The sequence below is a fragment of the Poeciliopsis prolifica genome, unplaced genomic scaffold (genome assembly GCF_027474105.1).
Source record: "Poeciliopsis prolifica strain line A6 unplaced genomic scaffold, Auburn_PproV2 SCAFFOLD025, whole genome shotgun sequence".
NCBI classification, from domain to species: Eukaryota; Metazoa; Chordata; class Actinopteri; order Cyprinodontiformes; family Poeciliidae; genus Poeciliopsis; species Poeciliopsis prolifica.
The window spans coordinates 5,991,252-6,014,519 of NW_026562400.1; the positions used below are offsets into that span (position 1 = coordinate 5,991,252).

Here is a 23,268-nt window from a genome sequence, read left to right on the forward strand (position 1 = left end):
AAACAAAATTAAACTGTTTCAATCCACAAATACTTGTACATTGACCAAACGAATGACAAAATGCAATTTAAACATTATATCTGAAACTGAATTAACTTAATTGATTTGGTACATTTCGTAAGCAAATCTTTTCAGAATTACTCATGCTAAAAGTTAACATCCAATACTGTAAACAATATAACTAAAATTAGATCAACACAAACAGTTTTGTCTTTTTTTTATTTCCAGGGCAATTTGCCACTCACAAGATGACGAACGCGCTCTAACGTGTCGTTTCTATGGCTCTACGGAGCCAATCGTCTACCCATCGAAATCCTTATCAACAAGATCCGATATTAATTCTTTTCCAAAATACAAAAATAATTCGGTTGTATTGTAAAAATCCGATACTTTGTAAGTTGTCTTCTTCTTTTTTTTTTACACCATTTCAAAACTATTTTGTACTTGAACAGAAAGAACGCGAGGATAGTGTTCCCATGGCAACATGATCAACAGTTTTAACGAGCAACGATATTTCCGTGTCTGTAGGCAAAAAATAACTTTATTTTTTATTTAAAAAGAAAGAGAAACAATGATTCCGCCAGCGGATTCTCTTCTGAAATATGACACTCCAATGTTGGTCAAGACAACCTCGGGGGAGAAATCTCCAAAGGTAAGTGGAAGTGGCAACTATACAAGAAGGAAAGATAAATATTTGGAAAAAAAAAACTTTGAATCATGCTCAAACAGATCTTTAATAATGATTAAATACCTACGTTAAGTTTTTATGTTCATTTTAGTGGTTATGGCTTATTGGCAAACAAGGAACTCAACTGTAGGAGACTCACAATTATTGCAAGGTTGTAATTATACATCTGTGTCTTTACCGAGGACGCATTGTCTTTCCATTCAACTTCCTGTTTGCTTACCTACAACACTCTGGACCATCAGCTTGTGGAAAACATTAAAGCTAGGAATCTTTCCCATGATTGTATAAAGCACACCATAACATTACTGTTCTAAATGGCATTATGTAAATGTGCTTTTTGATGACATAATTGAGATGCATATGACAAAAATGGCATAAAACATGATTTTGAAACAATTGGTGCCCACTGGTGACTTGACTGATGCCCATCTTTGTCTTATATTTCAAAGTATTTAATAGGATTTTGAAAGTGAAAATTGTTACAAAGCAGGAGTGGAGAGATGACACCATAAGGCAAAAGATATGTGCCTTTTATAATCCTGTGGGCTCATGTATTATATCACTGCATTTACAACAGAATAATAAAAGTATTCTTGCATCATGAATAATGAACTCACTGCAGAATATGTCTCTTACCAGGTGCGCCAAATAAAAAGGATCCCTCTGCAGGGCCCTGACACCACACCAGTTCCACCGTCTCCTAAATCAAAACCTACAACCAGTGATGTCAGCAAAATGGAAAACGAGGAGATCCTGGATGCTATCCTTCCACCCAGGTATACCCATCATCTTACTCAGTTAACTGATTCATTAAGTTCAACCTTCTCAACCATCAATATTGTAGGGAATGGTCAGAAGGAAGCCAGCTGTGGGTGCAGAAGGTATCCAGTGTACCTTGTACAAGGCCAGAAATAATTCATCTGAAGGAAGAACTGGACACAAAGCTGGAACAGAGACAGGCCAGACACACAGGCATCTGTCCTATCCGCAGAGAGCTTTATTCTCAGTGCTTTGGTAAGAAGGCCGTGAATATGAGACTATCATCAATATAGGTTGTATTAATTGTTGTCCTTTATTGGTGGAACTGAAATGATCTCCCTGGGTGGAAAAATTATGTATCCTCTTGAATTATTTTCATATCCAGAATTGAGTGCTCAAATTAGAATTTACTAAATATTTCATTCAGAATTATTCAGAAACATGTAGATAGAGCTCCACTAATAATTGGGTGAATGTAGTAAATTGTAGTTTGATCACACACATTTTAAAGACATCATGCTTCAAGCATAATTCCAGCTGGATATTTGACCAGTCCTCTGGGCAAAAATGGTAGTGTACATTTGAACATATGAGATTTTCCAGGATGGAATCAATTAAAAAAAAAAAAGTTTAAAAATGTTCATGAGAGATTAGGACAGGACTTTAGAGAAGATGTTCAGGAAGCTTAATGTTAGATTTCTGATGCTAATTTTATCGATTCAGGAACATTGTCCTATTTGAATACCTTTAATTCTCAACTATCTGACCCAAATACAATGAATTGGTTTAGATATTTAGCCAAAGCATGCTAAACTGGGAAATGGCCTATGCAGACCAGGAAGGTCCTGATGAAAAACAAGAGCCAGTTCCAAAATCAACACTTTGAAGTATGAATGAAATATACTGATGCTCGGATGGAAAAACTAAATGCGATTTGGAGAAAATATTGCCTACATGATGAGACAAAAACTGAGCTTTGTGGCCACAATGTTGAGGCAAACGAGGCTTGAAAATCTCAAAATACTTAACTATCTGTCAGATGGGTGAGGTAACATCATGATGTTGCGACCGTAAGGTCACAACATCCCTGACATTTCTGGTAAATAAATTTTTAGAGCTTTACACAGCTGGATTTTAAATGTATTATGTTTTATACAGACAGGTTCTCACAAACTGATTTAAATCTGTTTTTTTCTTCCAAGATGAATTAATCAGACAGGTAACCATCATCTGTGCTGAGAGGGGTCTGCTTCTGCTGCGAGTCAGAGACGAGCTTAAAATGACCATTGCCACATACCAGACACTGTACGAAAGCAGCATCGCTTTTGGCATGAGAAAGGCACTGCAGGCTGAACAGGGAAAGGCGGACATAGAAAAAAAAGTAAGGGCATCAGCTTATCTGTAGTTATTAGACCAGAAAAAAAAAAAAAAAAAAACACTATTCAAACAGCTTCGTCCTTTTTGCTGATTAAACTGTTAAATTGCAATTATTACAAGTCCAGCAGAGAGCGCCATTTCTTTACAGATATTTAAAAGACTGGAAACTTCCTGCTGTGTTTTTCCATCAATCACCTTTGTAGATTTCAGATCTGGAAAGCGAGAAGCAGGAACTCATGAGACAACTGGATGAACAGAAGGAAAGATGTGATGCAATTGAAAAGAGGGAAACTGAGAAGAGACAAGTGGAGGAAAGAAAGTTCAGTGAGGAAATTCAGTTCTTGAAGAAAACCAATCAACAGCTCAAGGTGATTTTATTTATCTATCCCTTGTAAAACAACGCAAATGTGTTGTGATGTGTAGAATGTCCAAAAATTAATAGGATATAATTTTTTTGCTTTCAGACACAACTGGACGGGATGATTAATCCAAAGAAGTGAAACCTCTTGCACCAGATAGCAGATATAATACAAGATGTTTTTTTTCCTCCACATGATAAATGAATGAGTTGACAGCTGCAGGAAATTTAGCATTTTATTTGTAGAGCATGACAGCTACATTTTAAGCAGTTAACACACTGAACATTTCTCTTGAATGTCAAGAGAGCAGCTCACTTGTGAAAGAGGAATTACATGTAGTTCAAGAGTTGAGAGGGTGATTATAGTCAAAATAAAGTATCACATGACCATCGGAAAAAAGACACGTCGATGTTTAGCTTCGAGATTTTGCCTAGCTTGTCATTTCAATAAAATGCAGCCAATTTGGCCAGTTTAAAAATGTATAATTTTGTGTTTATTCCCAGTCTAGTGCTTTGATCTTTTAGCCCCATGACTTTCCGCAGGGGGTGCTGGAGTCTTTCTGTTCTTGTTCTTGTTTTTCACATTGTGCGTTTCATAGTAACGCACTCCAACTTTCTTCCCCTTCTTAGCACGGTCCATTGCTCTTCTCTGTGGACATTAAAGAAAGGAACAAAAAAGGACATCAAAAACATTAAATAGTTTTTAACATTATATATATCAGACAGACCAGCCCATAATGCTGCACAGAAATATTAATTCCCCTTAAACTTTGACACCAAATTTCAAGGAATTTTAAAATATACACTCAGAGTATCAATGCATAACACTTAGCTAGTTAGCAAATATTTACTGCAGCCCAGGCAGTTTCTTATGAGTGATACTGCAGGAATTATAAAACTGCAAAACATTGTTTTGCTTTAATCTCAACATGTTGAGACTGAAATTCCTGCCCATTCTTCTTAGTTAAAAACCTCAAAGTCATTCAGGTTAGATGTTAGCCATCCGCAGGCAGGAATGTTCATATCTTGCTGCAAATTCCTTTAAGTTTGCACTTTGCCTACAGCTCCGTCAGATTTAGCACAGGCCTCTTGGTTACTTTTAATCAGATTGATTGGACAGCTATTTATTTGTAAGATTGTTTCCCTACAATGTTTTCTTGTTCCGTGATCTTCAGGATGCCGTTTGTTCACAAATGTCTTCGTTTTAGATCTTTATGTTTTGTAATGTGACAAAACGTAAAAAGTTGAAGGCCTGTGACTAGTTTATCGAGATCCTTTATTTGAAACAAGACAAACAAAAGCTGCAAACCTGTTTAGATGTAAGCCTGTGCTGTGGAATAGATTTATCATCATCCTCCATACTTTTCCTCTTCTTGCTCTTCTGGTTTGTAGCTGAAATCAGTCGGATAAAAAAAAAAAAAAAAAACAGCCATCAGTATTTAAATGTTAGCCTGACTGAGTCAAAGAGTTTTGCTGTTGAAAACGTCTGGATGTCCACCACATCAGACTCAATTTCTAAATCCATCAGCAAACTCAGAGTAATACATGGTCGTACCTGTTGACGGATTCTCTCTCTTCTGTGCTTGTTTAGCTGCTTCTTGTTTGGTCTTGAGGTCTGTAAACACTTTGTCAGAAAGTGCCTTTGGTATTCTGTCCAAACAGATGAAAAATAGCAAACTACTAAGTTTTCCAAGCAAAGCAAACAGTTTATTTCTTCAGGGATTTGCAGAAATAAACTAAATTGGGCTAAAACTAACTGAAGAGTTTGGATGTGATACGTAATTTGGTCTGTGGGCTCAAAAAAAGAAAGAAAGAAGGAAAAGGAACTCAATGAAATACATTTTGGGAACAGGCTACTGATTAATCAAAATGACAGCTGTTAGTCCTTAAAGCTTGATTTCTATGGACTTCCTTGATGTGCCTGGCATCTCTCTGTCTGCCAACATCTCATAATTGAACAACAACAACAGAAAAAAAAAACACAAAGTCCAGTCCAATACAAAGGAAATATGCAGTAAGAAATTTGGACATCAAAACTTACCGGATTGCAGAGAAGCGCTTGGATTTGGCTCGGTCCAGGAACTGCTTGTACTTTGCAATTTTCTCATCATGCTCACGGATCACTTTCCGTAAACTCTTTTTGCCTTTGGTACTGTCAGTCTGAGATGGTGTGTCCTCGGAGACCTCAGCATCTCTATCAGCTGGCTCTGCACTAGGCTCGTCTTCCTCCCCTTTCTCGTCTTTGTCATTGTCCTCATCAACGTCAGAGTCAGAAAAATCAGACAAGTCTAAGTCTGGCATCTCCACAGGGATCAAATCTTCCTCAGTGAACTCAGGCGCCACGTTGATCTTGCCAAAGTTCTGTCGGACATTAGCAAGGATCTTCTGGACCTGTTCCTTCTGCCGCTGTTCCTCCTGTTCTCCGGACGCGACGTCCAGCTTATCCGCCTGTTCCTCCTGAACGCTCTCCTCTGCGGCCGGTAGTCCTTCCAGGGGCAATGGCTTTTCATCCTACAGAAGTCACAGTAATTTACGTAAAGAGAACAGGCTGGTGAAGGAGAAGGAAAAGATTTTGCAAACTCTTACTTCTGGATCTCCCTCTGGTCCAGGAGGCTTCACAAAGAAGGGGATCCGTCCCCTCTGCCAGTCATTTAAAACCATTTTGGAGACCGTGCTGAGATCTGGCTCACCTCCCTGTAAAATACAGATAAGAAAAAAGTGTATTTTATAGTTCAAATACCAAAACCTGACAGCTCTTTTAATCAATCAATCAATCAATCAAATTTTATTTGTATAGCACATTTCAGCAAGGCATTTCAAAGTGCTTTACATCATAAACACAAGAATACAAAGTCATACAACATATAATAGACAATACATTGTTACATATTACATTTCAAAAACAATTCTAAACAGGTGTGTTTTTAATTGTGATTTAAAAGAAGTCAGGGTTTCTACTGTTTTACAGTTGTCTGGAAGTTTGTTCCAAAGTTTTGGTGCATAGATGCTGAAAGCTGCTTCTCCTCTCTTGGTTCTGGTTCTGGGGATGCAAAGCAGTCCAGAACCAGAAGACCTGAGAAGTCTGGAAGGTTGATACAACAACAGCAGATCTTTGATGTATTGTGGTGCTAAACCGTTCATTGATTTATAAACTAACAACAGTATTTTAAAATCTATTCTTTGAGCTACAGGGAGCCAGTGGAGGGACTTTAAAACTGGTGTTATGTCTCTATCTTCCTGGTTTTAGTGAGAACGCGAGCAGCAGCATTCTGGATCAGTTGCAGCTGTTTGATTGATTTGTTGGACAGGCCTGTGAAGACGCTGTTACAATAATCAATGCGACTAAAGATAAACACATGAATGATTTTCTCTAGATCTGGCTGAGACATTAGTCCTCTAATCCTGGAGATGTTCTTCAGGTGATAGAAGGCTGACTTTGTAATTGTCTTTATGTGGCTCGCAAGGTTCAAGTCCGAGTCCATCACCACTCCCAGGTTTCGGGCCTGATCGCTAGTTTTTAGTTGTAATAACTGAAGCTGTGCATTGACTTTAGATCGTTCCTCTTTAGGTCCAAAAATAATGACTTCAGTTTTGCTTCTGTTCAGCTGGAGAAAGTTTTGGCACATCCACACATTTAATGTGCAAAGGTGATCTTTATTTAATAATATATAGAGATTAAAATATGTTTGAAGGGTTCATACACTTTTTAAATTCAAGCACTTTTCAACCAGTTTGAAGATACATTTTCAAACTTTTCCAGCACGTAGATATAAATACAAATTCTTTATTGGTACTATTCTACATTCTACAAAGTAAATTAAAACATAGAAAATTTTATGTTTTACAATGTATCTCTCTCTCTCACAAACAATACACCAGACAAATTTAACACAAAATCCATCAATGTCAATAACTTTAACATATAAAATATAAGATTATTAATAAGTCACCGAACTATTAAGAATAATAATAATTATTCATTATATTGAAACAGTCCAAGCAAATTGTGTTAAGGTAAATTAATTTCTTAAACAAAATATACAAAAAAGTAATTTAAAAAATATCTAAAAATGTTCTCGTTAGATTTTCTAGCATTTCGCAAATAGAAATAATTTTTGTAATTCTGACTGACTTGGAACAATAGAAATTTGGTATGACATAACTTCAGACAGTGAGAAAAAATGTGCCTCTTTCTATTAGGTGTATGACAATATTTGGTTTCAACTGTGAATGTAAGCTTTAATTGATGTGCAACATGATAGGTTGCACTTTTTTACAAAGCTTTTCAGTTTTAATATCAAGCACTTTCAAAGAGTTTTTACAAAAAATATCCATATTACAAGCCATCGAAACACCTCATTGAAATGTAAGCATTTTCAAGGGTTTTCGGCACCTGCATGTACCCCATGTTTAAATCTTATAAGAAATGAAGAGTCAAACCTTTAGAAGCTTCCCAGTGCGGAATGCCAGCTTCTCCAGGAAGTCATCAGCAGAACTCCATGTTGGGATCCGGTATGTCTTCTGGATGTACTCGGGTTTGGCTCGTTCCAGTACCGCACCGATGTGCTCTTCTGGGTTTTTGATCTTCTCCACTTGAACCTTACCAGGAAGAGAAAAAAAAGAAATGTAAAATATGAAGGTACAACCTTTAAGTTATAGTGACTCCACTGCAAACTGTAAATATTTTCCTTTCAAAACAATTTAAACAGGTGCTTGATTTTTCCTGCAAAAATATTTGCTGAGTTTAGTTATCTGTACGTTTAACCAACACTGCTGAGGATGGGTCCTCATTAGTCTATGTCATAAGATTTTCCCCCAGATATTTGTGATCTCCATTGCTCCATTTTAAAAAATAAAAGCAGAGTTGCAGAGAAAAAACTAAACAACAGACAGAAAATTTCCACCTTCACTCTCCCTGACCGTTAACAGGCGGGACGCAAAGTGTCTGTTTTGGGATCAGTAAACACAACAACAAAGAGTTACCAAGAACACCATTTGCAGTGAAAGCACATCATAAAAAGAATAAAAGTTATTTTTTTCAGTGAGAAATGTGTTCACATTAAAGTAAAAAAAAAAAAAAAAAAAAAAGCAGATACATTTAAAAAGCTATTCAAAAGGAGACGTTTTGTGATCAATGTCTGTGATTCATTTATGATTTGAGAGACCAACACTTCCACAAGTAAACACCAAAACAGAACACAGAAAGGTAGTTCTGTTTTATCCGTCCTAGCTTTTATGGATCATTATGTCATGGGACGTGTTGTGCTTTAAAAATATTTCTGGAAGTCTCAAAGTTAAGTTAATCATCTTACTGACACTGCCAATTACATTTATTGATTCATGTAACTTTTATTTAAACAGGTTAATTATTAATAACAAATTTATATTTACAATAACAACCTGGCAGGAACTTAACAGGAAGATCCAGCAGTACACTATTTTAGTAAATAAACAACATTGTGGAGGTTATAAAACAATATTGAGAGAAAGGCAGAGGCTAAAACTGACATGAAATATTTGAGATGAATCATGTGCAGGTTTCAGACATCATACTTAGAATATCTTTAAAAGTTCCAACAGATATAAGAGTGTTCTGCTTTAATACATTTTGAAGCTCATTTCAGTTTTTTACTGGAGTATAATGAAAAAAATATACTGTCTGTAACAAATATGAATCAAATTAAAAATTTCTAGACTTCATAGGAATCTTGTGTATACTTGGACTTGTATTCTAAATAAATTTGTCATTTCTGTGTAAGTTGTTTTATTGTTTATTTTTAATCATTACTCCGAACACAGATAAATGAATTTTCTCACAGAACTACAACAAAAAAAAAAAAAAAAAAAAAAAAAGAAAAAATCACTTACCACTCCCTTAAGGACTATATCAGACTCGCTGTCCTCTGATGGGTAAACGACACCGGGGCAGTCAATGAGGAAGATGCGTCTCATTAGTGTGATGTACTGCCACACCTGTGGGAGATATAGGTTGAATGCTAACTTTGATGAGTAAGAAGAAACACCATTGAAACGTGCGATCAAATGTCCACTCTACCTTTGTTTCTCCAGCGATGGGTGCCACATTGCAGACCTTCTTGGAGCGCAGAGTGTTGATAACTGAACTCTTTCCCACATTTGGGTAGCCAATGAAACCCACACTTATCTGTTTCTTGTCTGTGTGAAGCTGCACATGAAGAAAAACACAACAAAACTTGCAAAATTATACAGAAGTGTTTCAACACTGCTCTTCATACTGTCTTAAATGCAAATTCAATTTAGTAAACAATTTTCTTAATTTTGATTCCAATGACAAATTAGCTCAAATACAACATGTCCATAAAAAACACGGTCTTAAAAGTGTTTATATAAGGTCAGCTCCCTGGAACTAAAATCTTTGGATGGCAAAACAGCTCATAATTTAAAGCATCCCACTTCATTTATGTAACATGTTAGAAGCAGAACCTAGTCGGGGGCAGGTAAAAGTTATTATAAGGTGATTTAAACACAAAAATATGGTTTTCTGAAGTGTACTAAACTGCTTTCCAAGTTTTTGTAAACGCTACTGATGACTCATGAGGTATTTATTTAAGCGTTTTAACTATCAATACATTCAAATTGCAATAGCGAACAAACGTTACCGGTAAACAATCTAAGACGCATAATAATGTATATGTTATATTCATAGCAACAGGAATAACTGCTGCTTTTCTATTTTGGAATAAACACCATAAGATTTCATATGACATTCTCATTTTTTGTAAACACATCCTGAAATGATGGTATCATTATTCAAAGTTAACCTAATGTGACAACCTCATAAGATCAAACGTATAAAAATCAAGAATGAATACAAAACTGAGTTTGAAGAATTGATCTTAAATGAAAAATTTGCAGTAAACCTCCAAACTTTGTTAATATACCAATCAAATAACAACAAAAGTTGTATTTGAGACTGCATGTAGTTATCAGATGTACTTGTATCTGAATGCCCAGTATTTGAAACTGGGGATTTGGATACAACTACTACAACAAACTACACTCTCTGAGGCAATGTTTGCTCCAAGAAAGCCCTCCCTTGTTGAACAGTCATCTTAAAAACCTGAAAGCATCTTAAATAATTCATGTTTTAAACAACAAACTTTAAATAAAGTATTTTTTGAATCTGGATTTTAACTATCAAGATTATTATTCTTAAACTTAATGATGTATTAAGTTTAAATAATTGTATTCACTAGTTATTTAGTTGTATTGCCATGACTAGATTATTCAGACCATTTGTTGAATTAAATGCAGATTTTAGCTTCATTTACACTTTCATTTGAGCTTTATGCGTCAAAAGAAAAGTCAAGTAGATTTCCATTTGGAAGCATTAGCTTACCTTCCCAAACTGCCTGAGGAGCTGGATGAGAGAACCTTTACCAAAGGAATTGGTCAGGCTGGCATGGAAAGCCAGAGTTGGATACTCTTGGGACAGAACTGCAACCCACCGTTTCTGATTTGTGGGAAAAAGGCCGTCAAGAAGACAAATTACTAAAGACTATGGCAATTAAAGCAACCCAGAAAACAAAGTGAAAATGCTCTAAACATCTCACCGTGACCCAGGTAGGTATAAGATCGCACTTGTTTAATACAAATATGAGATGTTTCCAAGGTTTCTCTTTCTTCAGATATGTCTCAATGCTTTTGGAGCGGGTTCCCATTGGGTCACGAGCGTCCAGCACTTGGATTATGACATCAGATGAGTCGATCACCTTTAAAACACAAATTCAGAATGAATCCAATTAACTCCAGACCACTGACTATGAAACACAAACACCTCGCCATCCCGTTTTAATGACCTCGGATTACGAGGATATATATTCTGAAGTTTATATCAGATGGCTTATGATGATGCTGCCAGAGGATAGATTTTTTTTTATTCCAATGCAACCTAATTAATCTATAAGTCAATGGGCAATATGTTCTAAAGCAGGTAAAGCCTCCATCTCTTGCTTTTTTCCCTTTTCAAGAAACATTTAAACATGTTTCAGCACTTGGAGAGAAAACAGTACCTGGGCATGGGAAAACAGAAAAGCTACATGAAATGTCCAAGATGGTGAAAAGACGTTTACAAAGTGACCACTTTTTTGGGGGAGTGAGTTTTTTTTTTTTTTAAATACTTGTCAATATTTGAATACTGGACTCAATAATCAAATATACAGGAGTCTTACCTTGTAGAGTTCCCCCCAGATCCTCTTCGATTGACCCTTTTTGAAAATCTCTTCACGTACTTCCTCCCTGTTGCAAAAGTCTGTGACTATCTTCAAATGTAACTATACATAGTCTTTAAAAAAGTCCTATTTTGTGATTAGAATAAGTAAAAATCCTACCGGACACCTGTGTCCTCTGTCACCAGGTTTGTGTCTTTGTCGGCACTGTAGTTCAACGCTGAAGCCTCAGCTTTCTCTACAAGATCCTTCACATCTCCAACCAGGAGATTGGGCCGCTTCCTTTGAGCCTTAGGTCCGAATGTGGTCTCAAAACCTTCAGTATCTAGAATGTGCACCTTAGAGTTCTACAGGAATATAGAAAACACATTAACACCATTGATTGTTCTGAAATTGAGACTGAAAGTCTCAAATTCAAAACATAGTATTGTGCATACATTATATTTGCCCTTAAACTTACAACCCCTTTGTAAATGCTTTATATGAAGAGCATGGCTATGTATTTATACTTGTATTGTACAATGAACAAACTGCATTTCACATAGCTGTAAAATAAAAAGTAGATAAGTGATGAGACATGAGAAAGATTTTGCTGTTGGTGAAAGATATTTTCTTCCTTTCCCCAAATTTAAACAAATTTTCAATACAGCCCTCTAAGGCTTTAAGACAACACAGAACAAAAGTATATAGTAAACAGAACACCCAAATATGTAACAAAAAAGTCAACAAAACACCCTGAGACCATGCCAGTGCTAATCAAATCTTCCAGTGATGCTGAAACAAAAGCCATGCCTCTATTGCAACATTTCTTTGGAAGGCTAGGGTTACAGACGTTGCCAGAAAATACTTATGCCAAGATCCCAAACAAAGACCCTTAAAAAGAAATCACAAAGATCCTTTGATTTATGACTTTTTTTGAGGAACAAGTTAGTTCATCTAAGCAAACAAATATTGTATTTTATATAAAAATGGAAACGCAACAGCTTCCAGGAAAAACTCAGCATTTGAAAGAAAAAAATCCATACAGCACCTTGACACAACATTTATATATCTGTAAGATTTTCACATTTTAATCACATTAGAGTGATGTGATAGACAACACAAAGTAGTCCATAATTCCAAAGTGAAATGCCAAGAAACATATCATAAAGTTGCAGAGAAATTTAAAACATGGTTAGTTAGTTTATAACACAATATTGCTGACAGTTTGGTGCTGTTCTAAAATCAAGTTTGGACTTCTTTTCTCATTGTACTATTTTTTACTGTTTCAGGATGTTTTATAACACTCTGATTCAACTAGTGTGGTTTTAAATGTGCAAATAGAGCTAAATAAAAGACAATGATCTTAATAAAACCCTTTTAGCCTTTTTGCAAAAGACTTTAGATTGGGGTGGAGGCTGAAGCCAGAGCTACAGTGGTTTAAATCAAAGCTTGAGGTGTTTTGTAAAGAGTAATATGCAAAGCTAATAGAAATATTATAGGCAGGTGGGTTGATAATTTTTTTAAATTAATTTATTTCGCAGGAACAAGGCACATTAACATTTCTTTAAATGCCAAAAGCAAATTTTTCATCTGTTGTCCTTAATGAATACATGATGCACTTTTTTTATTACTCCTTTAGAAAACATAAAACAATTGAAAAGCGTGCATCTTTATTTCCACTTTGAAAATGAAGACTCTGTGTTCATCCCAAAACCCCTGTAAAAAGCAACAATATTTCTGGTTCTAATGTGAAAAAGTTCCAGGGGTATGAATACTTTAAGATGATGTAAAGGTATCTTTAGTGTATTAGAAAATATGTCTATTTTTCATAAGAGATTATACTAAATGTTACAACAACCGAAACAACAACTGTTAGATGGATTTTGTGTTATGACTATGCAACTTTACTCACATGAGCTTTGGCTCTGTCATGCAAAAGAGACATAGGGAGTTTGCTTTGCCTCATCACCACACGGTATGGATCCTTCTGTACTGCTCCCATCTCTTCTTGAAACTTCTGGAGGGCTGACTGCTTTATCACTCGAGTGTTTGCTGAAACACATGAGACCCAAACATGAGTTAAGGCCAGTTGGTTCAGATATTTTGCAATTAATCACATTTACGGAGGCATTTAAATACAACTTTATCTAAAATTACCAAACACATAAAATTTATTCCTGTCAGAAATTAAAATATTGCCTATAACTTTGCAACCACTACAAGTTTGACAAGAACTCTCACCCTTACTATTATCATCATCATCATCATCATCATCATACCATTAATGCTCCATAAAAGAAAGAAAGTAAATCTTATTTATACCTGAAAATATAGGTGCATATTTACTTGCAACCATATGCATTGCATTAATGATGCTAGTCAAGTATATCTCGACTGAAATTTTACTTGAATATTTTTCTTTTTTTTTGGTAAAACTAAAATCACATAAGCAGAGAAACAATTCTAAATGTAACATGAAAATACATTCTGAGTTCAATATCAATCACAAATACAAATGAATGATATTCAGAATAAAACAATGCCAGAACAATAATAATCTCCCCATCATAAGCAGCAATAGAAAGAAAACATACTCACTAAACCATTTGATGTTGGGTTCAACTCTGGCAACTGTTCCTGGTGCTACTGTAGACTGGTACTGTAAAGGTTTGATAACTTTCCCTCGGTTGTTACTGTAGATAGAACCAACCCATCAGTGTTAATACAGCACTTATGTTTATATTTCAGCTGAAAGCTACAAACAATCCTGTTACAAACATAGAATATGTTATCATTCATTACCATCTTTGTTTTTGTCTGTACATATTCAGACGCTTAATGGTGGCTCTGTCCCTCATGTTGTTTCCCCCTGCACCTTTGGCTCGATCTGGGGAACCAATGGTCAAGACAGTTTAGTTATACAGATTAAAACTATACATATACAAAAAGCATAGACAATAAATAAAAGAAAAACATAAAATTAAAATAACCCAATCGCAATAGTTTGTATCCATTCTTTTCAACTTTATGATGAAGAACCTTAATTAACTATGTCTTAATGTAATTCTTGGACCTTGTGAGGGAATGCTTGATGAATAACTCCCTGCAAATACATCTGCATAAGTTATATGTTGTTGCTCTGTACATGTGAATGGGAGACACGGCGAAGTTACAACTTGGAATAAATTACCTCAATGAAACAACCAAAAGGCTGCGAGGTAAAATGTTAAACTCTCATAGAGAAATGTTGGGTTAAATATTTACTTTAAGAAGTAATCAGCAGCATTTATATCCAGGATACAGTGAGTAGAAGAGCACGCTAAAGCTATTAGCTGCAGTTAGCTAAAGTGTAAACAAACTATCAAGCTTACCGGGGTTCGTGCTGGATGAAGAAGGGTTTATCGAGTTCTTCCCCTTAAACTGAGGCTTTACCATGTTGACTGCTTATTCGGTAAAGCCTTTCACAAGAAAATCAAAACTGTACACCTATCGGGATAGTATAATAGCTGAAGCTTGCAGCCGTCCCCCTCGACTCAGAGATGTTAGAACTTGCACGTGTCCCTCTGGTGAAGCAGGAAGTACGTCATGACAGGAGGAAGCGATGGAACCAGCCAATCAGAAAACCGTAAATTAAAAAGAAACGGTTGCAAACGGTTATTAACAATATTAAAAATATATAGTTGTATTTAATTAATAATAAATTATTAGGCTGCGTATTTCGTTTTTGCACTTCTTATATTAGCAGGATTTGGCTGTACTATTTTTATCCAGAAGAGGGCGCAATGCCATTTATGTCAGAGCATTTTACGTGACATTTCATGCTGGTTTAAAGGGTAAAAGACAGTTTGGCTTGGAAAATAAATAAATTTGGCATTACCGAAGTTTTTACGTTAATATCGAACAGAAAACATACAGTAACATACTTTTTTTTTTTTTATGAATTACCTTTTTAGTTCTTTGTGCAGGCTAACAACAACTAACATAGAGAGGCACCATCCAGTTTTCACTTCACAGAGCAAGGAGATGGAGGAATGTTTTCTGATCATTAAACAGATGAAAAATGTTGATTTTAGATTACTTATTAGTATTATTTATTAATGTATTTTATTATTGTGATTAGAATGAAATTCAGTCTGGAATCAAGGAGGTTAACCAAACTGTAATATTATTTAAAGAATTGTCTGGTATTTTTTGGCATTATTAGTGTCAATTTAATAAACGTTGGAATAAAAGCTGCTATAGAAGTGCTTCATAGTGTTTACTTTTGACAAATTCAAAAGTTAAAAGTTTTAATCACAAAATTCATTTTAATTTTTTGTGTTGAAAATTTACAGAATTGAGACAAACAAACTTGTTCCTTGAAAATAATCCAGGTGATTATAGTTTGAACAAAACTGTACAGTTAAACAACGCACTGTGATTTGAAAAGTTGGTAAGTTATCAGGATGCAACTTAAATAAATTGCTTTGTTTAGCCACAAATTATTAAAGCTTATAAACTTTACAATTTAATAAATTTAAACTCCTTCCACAAGCTCTTCACAACAGATTGCTTTATCTGTGCCTTCAGATAAGTGCCAGTTCCTCCGCAGAGAAGTGGCACTTGTGTGCTTTTCCAAAATATAATGTGGTTTTTTTCAATGAATGGCTTCTTCCTTTCTGAGTGGCCAGTAAATGACTGGGTTAATTATTGATACTGACACTCTCAACTCATCCAGAATTGATGGATTCAGGATTATGGAATATATTTTTCTTTTGTTCTTTAGTTAATACTCACATTTTGCACCAAAATATTTAACAAAATAGACTCACCTCTTGCACATCATCATACCTGGACATTCCCATGCTGTTGAATTTTATTGTTTGAACAAATTAATATTTCATCTTCAGGCATATGTAAAATATATGCAAAAAAGAGCCAAATTGGTGTAGGTCCATAATTCAGTTCCTGAGTTTTTGGCTCATTTCTCTTGATTTGTTCATGATGTCATACAATGAAGCAGTGTGTTTAAAGATTTGCTTTAAAATGCAAACCATTGTGAGGGAATTAAACCAGAAGTTTTCAAATGCATAAAATAATGATTTGCACAGAAATGTAGTTTTCAGAATCTGTTTTCTTTTGGAGTTTTTTGTCTAGATGGAGCCGTCAGCTGATCCTTCTTTCCAGCTGGCAAACAAAAATCTCACCAGTCATTACAGTTTGTAACCAAGATGTTGATGTTATTGTAGGAAACAGAATATCTGCTTTATTACAGATTGATAACCTAAGCATGTCTGAACAATTTCTTTGAATTTAGTGAGGGATTACATTTTTACTGTGAAAATATACTGGTTTGAAATAAGACCAATGAAGATACCAATGAAGAGATATTTGACAATTCATCAACTATAAATCAGAGAACAGATTTGCAGCAACCTTTTCCAGTGTGTTGCAGTTGAACGTTTAGTTTATCAAAAAAAATATCTCAGCAAACAAACTTGTTATACTTTTATTTAGAATAAGGAGATGTTAGAAGTACTAACAATTTAGAATACAATTTTAGGAAAACCAAAAGAAAAACATCTTACAACAGAAGCCAATTTGCTGTTGGTAGTAAAACTAAAGCACCCAAAAAGAACACAGTTTCACTTTAAACAATACAATCAGGTCATTATTTCCTCACAAAAAGGATTTAATATGCTGTGGCAGAAGTTACAAACTCATTTTCTCCATGAGAAATACCAGATGAAGAAGATTTTTAGTGGTTAAAGTTACTTAGTGATTCAATGAGACAGAAATCAGTAAAAAGAGATTAAGTATGATAAATGCTGCTTCACAGCTCAACAATAAAGCATTGAAGCTTCCACATGAACTTGTGCATTTGTGAATAATATGTGAGTGTGGCTTACTCGAGAGCAGAAACGCTAAGTCAAAGTTAGAATACAGGAGCTAAATGATGGAGCGCAGACGCCCAGGGGCTTGACTAAACAAAAACAAAGAAATTGATGAAGGCCTAAGGGGTGCTCCTGTTTATAGCCTCACTGTTGATAATGTTCTGCTTAGAGTGTTTCATAGCTCAAAGGAGGGCTACTAACCACTGCTGTGTCATGAGCTGCTCTTTAGTTAAACCTGAGGTACTGCAGAAAACGGGCTGCACCGAAGTCCAAAGACCAGTTTGAATACATGTGCTTTTAAAGCAACACTTCTGTGCCAAACTAATTTATTCAACACTGACCTATATTCTAATATATGCTGACTCCACACAAACATATCAGTAAAAAAAAACTTCCTTGGTGGCAGCCTGATCTAGTGGCATTTCAATGCTGTGGAAGAAATCCAGGGGATTTATTGTAAATGTTACTCAAGACAATACAAGAGCCTATTTCTTTTATTCTATTCTGGCAGAAAAATGTCCTTGGTCAGCTCAACATTCGTAAGTCAATGTGTTTTTCAGAGGATTTAAGAAGCACTTAAGAAATTTAAAAAGCATTTTCAGAAATGTTTAAGGAGTTGAAACAAAAAGGCTTAAGAGCATCCTTTAAGACCAGTTTCACACATTTAGTACTCAACAGAGGGGGAATAATCTCTTAACCAAATGTAAACCAGTCCAGATTGGATTCCACATGTTAAACTTCAGTAAATATACCTCAAAGCCAGGATATAAATATGGCTGATTGTAATAACTCTTTTATGGTATAACTATTGAAGGGAAGGCAATATTCTTATTTAGGTCACATGCATATCGCAGTCATAGACTCAGTTGTCTTAACGAACAATAGTGTGTAGTAGAAAATAAAAAAAGAGAATATTACTGCTGTTCTGCAACATTGTGATATATTGTATTTAGTTAATTAAAAACGAACACTTATTTAAACATAATTATATTAAATTAAAATGAAGTCAAATCACCAAATTATCAAATGACAATATTTCAGTAATAATTGGTATTAGTATTGGTAATATTAGCTGGAGTACTGGGATTTAATTCCAAGGAGGCAAGCATTTCTCAATAACTGATAATGCCTCTGTATGAAGCAAAGTGTAGTTCAAAGGGTTGATTTTTACCAGCCTAGTACCAGCCTCCTTTATCAGATAATCCAGCTATTTTTTTCAATTTATTGCCTTTCATTCTGCTTCTGCAACAGATGACTGCAGATGTGATTACATTTTTCATAATAGAAATAGTTGATATTGAATGGTTTGTTGCAAAGGAACTCAATTGGACTATCAGTCATCTAAATCCATTCAAATAAATCCTTTCTCGGCCACTTGCAGTTTTGCTTGTTATTCTTGAAAACAAATAAGGTGAGAAACATTTAATTAGGGGGTTTACATACTAATAGAGGAATATATTATATTTCTCTGTTCAATGTTATGAATTGTAGTTTAAAAAATAGCACTATAGCTTTCATTTTCATCAACTTCCTTTTTTCTGCTTAAATTTTTAGATTTACAATTTAACCATGATTTGTTATTCTCAAAGGTCATTTTGCATTAATCCCAGGCGAATACGTCATTCATGTCTTCTCATTTAAATTCTCCATCTTTGTCTGCACATTTGCTTGAGGCTCAGCTAAACTATTGTATCTCAGTGGATGAAACTGCAATTACAATCTCCCTATATTCAGCAGAAGAGCAGTCGAAAGGGGAAGTGGAACTCTAATGTTTCTCTAACCACAAAGATAACTCAGCACCATACGACCAGTCCACATGCGTTGTCTTGAATATGGACAGAAATAGTGACCATAAATCATGCCTGCCATCATCTTTTACCTTAATGACAAATGTTTTAACACTAAGTGTAGTGACAAGGAAGCAGTCTGACAGCATAAGTCATTGTGCACCATTTTAACATTTTCCCAGAAACTTTCTCACACTTACAGATGTTGGTCATGACCAGCAATTTTCTAACAGTTGTTTTATGATGAAAGATTTTGTCTCACGGTTCAATCAATCGATCATTGATTGAACCATGTGAACCTGACTTTACTCAACATCATGGAGCCATTCTTGTCTGGCCCTCTCTTAAGTTAATTTGTTTTCAGTCAGTGGTGAAAAGTAGTGTGATGCAACAAACCACCCTGGCTAACTTTTAAAAAATGACGTCTGCGGTCAGACTCAATCTAAAAACTGTGGTTCCTACCATTTTTAAAAGCAGTGAAACTTTCTAAATATTAGTTTTGTATAAAACCTAAACACAGAGAGAAATGACATTTTTAAATATGAACAGCTTAATGCCAAAGCTTTGACTCCTAAAGCCAAAGCTCTCTTTTTAAGGGGGACGTTGTCATCACAAAGCATCCACACTTCATTTAGACACAGATATGCTTTTGCCAGTTTCAGAAAATTTACATGGCAAAGAAAATAATAATAATATGAGAGAGAGCGAAGGCAGAACAGATAAATGACAATGTTAGAAAAACCGAGCCAGAGATGAGATGATGGAATTTGTTGCTTTTTAACAAAATATGCTTCACTAATGCGTAATATCCTCTGTTTATTTTTACCAAGCCTAAATTGTTCACTTGTTTTGTTCACAGCTTGTCATGGCCACAAGTTTCACACCACATTAATCATGCATAATCTGTTGGCAGCGACCTGAGGGAGGAGTGCTCTAATGAATGGTGTTTATGAGTGCTAATCTGTGGCATGTAAACCAGCGTTTTTGGAAGAGATAAGCTGCAATAAGGTGAAAATGGATCTCTCACTGTTCTGAGCAGGCATCCTCAGTGAATCTGGCTTCCTGGTAACTTTTAGCAAAAAGCTAAATGAGAGACCGACCTACTTATTGTTTATTGATGTTCTCAGGAAGCTCTGAAATACAGGAAAAAAGTATATCAAAGTTTATGTTTAACTCTAAATAATCTCTGCTCTGAATAAAATAAAAAAAAGTAATTTCTATGCCAGACCTTCAGGTGAAGTCAGTCACTTGATGAGGTCCATGGAAAAACTGGATTCTCTTCCTTAAAAAAATTACAAAAATAGTCTCGCATTGTCGTTTTTTTTTTTTTTTTTTAATTTGTAAGGTTTGCATCTCTTTTAAACAGATGGAAACATTCACTGGCACATAGTAATTAAATGTCTAAGTAACCACTGTTTAACGAAAGTTTATTAGAAAGATGTTAAAAACTGCTGCAATGGAAAACCATTATACATTTAGTGAGGAGCAGGCTTATATCTTGTTGTTTCCACTAAATGTGTCTGGGAAAGGGACATCAAAGCTAAATATGGACATATAATAGAATTGCACTTAAAGGTCAGGAATCCAAGTAATTACGTAGTGTTCAATGGAACAATAAGCCAGGTGTTAATCAGAAATCTTCTAGTCTCACAGTTGCAACATTAAAATATACCTGAATTCAATATTTCTATGATTTTAAAACTGTTCGAAGACGAACTTACTATTTTTAAAATGGATTGTTCTATTATAGTTTGAGAATGTGGAGAAATCACAATATCATATGCTGATTAGTTGATGTTCACCATAAAATGATGTACCAATATGTGAGTTGTAATTTCTCTAATCTGAGATCATAGCTGTTTTTCTTTTAGCAAAGCTATTAATTCTTTTCAAAAATCAATGTTTCATCTGAGGAGAATAAGTGCAACTTAATACATAGCATAGGGTTAATCTTAATCGAACAGAAGTCTGTAGGAAGACGCTTGGATTACACTCCCTCCTACTACTGTTCCTGTTTTACAGAACACACAGTACAGAATGAACTAAGACTCAAACAATATGGTGTGCATTAAAAGGTTAAAATAAAGCACAGAGGGTGTTGTGATCTCAGTACTTGTTTACTACTTATTTACTTACTTAGTAAATAAGTATTAATGCTTGATAATTTCAGCTATCAAGTGCAATTGTTCCAACTGTAAAACTTAATCTTGCACCATTTTTGCATAATATACTGCTGTTACATTCTCAGTCGTGATACATACTGCTTATCTGTAGTATATCTCATTAAGATGCATAAAATTAGAATCTGATTAGATGATTTATTAATTTGTGACATTAACTGTGCTTTTGAATTGTTGTTGAGGTCAGCATACATTTGTTACAACACACCTTTCACCTTCTTGAGGGGTTACAACTAAGTTTTTCAGTGTTGGTTGACTAATCAAAATCTTTCTCACTGAAGAGGATGAAATCAACACAAATGGGTACATCCATGCCAACATGGCCCTTGGCCTACATTGTTGTTGCCAACAATGTAAACCTAAAGAGTCAGCTATAAATAAATGTTGTATGGCAAGTTTTGGTTAGGCTCTGTGCCAATGTTTTCTCTGCCAAAATTTTCCTTCAATTGAAATAGTGTTCACTGGAGGTAGGCAGCACCATCCCTCTCTCTAGTTTTTCATGTGGCTCACTGAAGCCGCTTGTCTCTTGTGTTTTATCTGCTGTTCTGTCAATTAGATAGGGACAACAGAGAAGCCTATTTGGACAGAGGTCTGTGCCACCTCAAGACTGTGGCTGCCACTGTTGAGGTCATGCTATGAAAGGGAAATGGAGCACTACTGTTTCCCCTGAGCACTCTGAAACACAAGTGATTACATTGACTGATATGTTCAAGGGACCCTGGTTAGTGGGGGATCAAAGGGAGCCTGGAGACCACCTGGAACTCCTCTTGGCAGTGGACCTGGCCTGTAAAAGTAAGAGCTACTTTTACAGGATCATTCCCATCCTGATCTTCGTGAGAAAAGTGGCTGCATTACTGAAGAACTTCCTTCATTATCAGTTTGATTTCTCTAGGCTTTTAGTGAGATGTTTCAGTATAAGTAGATGAGGAGCTGAGAAAGTAGAAGAGGCTTTGGTTCAAAAACAAATTGTATAACAAAACACTGAAAGCTTGGCCTCACGAATAATTAGTTTTACTCTACCATTGCCCCAGAAGACAAGTGATAAATTGGGTGGATTGCCACAGTTTAACAATTGGACTCTTTTGTCTTAACATCCTGGTAGGTCCTCTAAGACCGCCCTGAAAGCTGGGTAAAGCCATCGTTTCACTCACACAAACAATCAGCATATTCATTGTGTATAATCATTGTTCATAGAATTAAAAATTGTTTTTAAAACTGGTGACAGCAGAAAGTAGTCATAATTGGAAACTTGCAAGTTTGGTTAAATCTCCTCACATGTATGCTGTATGGCAAAGAGTCCTTGGGCAAGACACTGTATTGTGCGTCAGTGTCAACAGTATGTGTGAAGATTGGATAAATGTAGGCTGCAATGGAAAGTAGTTTGAATGTGTGCACAGTCCAGTTATCGTTTAACTGGACTGTCACCATTTTCACCAAATACTGAGATCTATACAAAGCAGTTCTTAGGTCAGTAAGTGACAGATATTTGGCATTTTCACTCAAGCTCCGCTTTAACAGCATTCATCTACTGCTAAGGTAGATGAATCAAATTGTTGTAAACTGGCAAATAGACAGTGTAAATGTTTGGTACCATATGCATTATTTAAATTTTTTGTCATTAATTTAGAGCATTAACATTTAGGGCAAAATGTAAGAAAACTCTTTTTGTTTTGAGTATCAGGGCATCAAAGTGATGAGCTAGCTTGGGCATTGCCTTCCTGTGCAATTCTTCTTGAAAAAACCCAAAACAAAACATCACATTCAACATAGACAACCTGCAGCCAAAGGACCTGAGGATAGTCATTGTGTAGACCATAAAATCCTAGAGGCAAAAACATAAGGTCATCTGTCAAACAGTTGAAATCAAGGCCCCTCCCTGAGCAAATCTTCAACGGAGTCACTAACATATAAGTTAAAGAACCAGGTTGTTGCAAAAGCTCCATTAAAGATCTCAAGAGAGTTGAGCTTAAATAAATTCCCACAAACCCCCAAAAACTGAAGTGATGATAAAAGGACTGGCGGGTCATAGTTCCTCTATTACTTTGTGACTGATAAAG

The 23,268-nt window shown here is 35.4% G+C and overlaps 2 protein-coding genes across 2 annotated transcripts; one reads left to right on the top strand and one right to left on the bottom strand.

Moving 5' to 3' along the window:
- The first annotated feature begins 260 nt into the window (after positions 1-260).
- Positions 261-3,668, top strand: dnali1 (dynein, axonemal, light intermediate chain 1). The gene is made up of 6 exons (XM_055047356.1): positions 261-652; positions 1,328-1,464; positions 1,533-1,702; positions 2,650-2,828; positions 3,028-3,192; positions 3,289-3,668. The coding sequence occupies exons 1-6, from the start codon at positions 572-574 to the stop codon at positions 3,322-3,324; spliced, it is 768 nt and encodes a 255-aa protein (XP_054903331.1). The 5' UTR covers positions 261-571; the 3' UTR covers positions 3,325-3,668.
- Positions 3,401-14,934, bottom strand: gnl2 (guanine nucleotide binding protein-like 2 (nucleolar)). The gene is made up of 16 exons (XM_055047355.1): positions 14,743-14,934; positions 14,174-14,258; positions 13,970-14,064; positions 13,284-13,423; positions 11,552-11,736; positions 11,393-11,459; positions 10,775-10,933; positions 10,561-10,674; positions 9,238-9,366; positions 9,051-9,155; positions 7,623-7,781; positions 5,769-5,876; positions 5,224-5,693; positions 4,738-4,832; positions 4,492-4,574; positions 3,401-3,831 (listed from the first exon to the last, which is right to left on the bottom strand). The coding sequence occupies exons 1-16, from the start codon at positions 14,804-14,806 to the stop codon at positions 3,688-3,690; spliced, it is 2,202 nt and encodes a 733-aa protein (XP_054903330.1). The 5' UTR covers positions 14,807-14,934; the 3' UTR covers positions 3,401-3,687.
- Between the last annotated feature and the right edge of the window lie 8,334 nt (positions 14,935-23,268).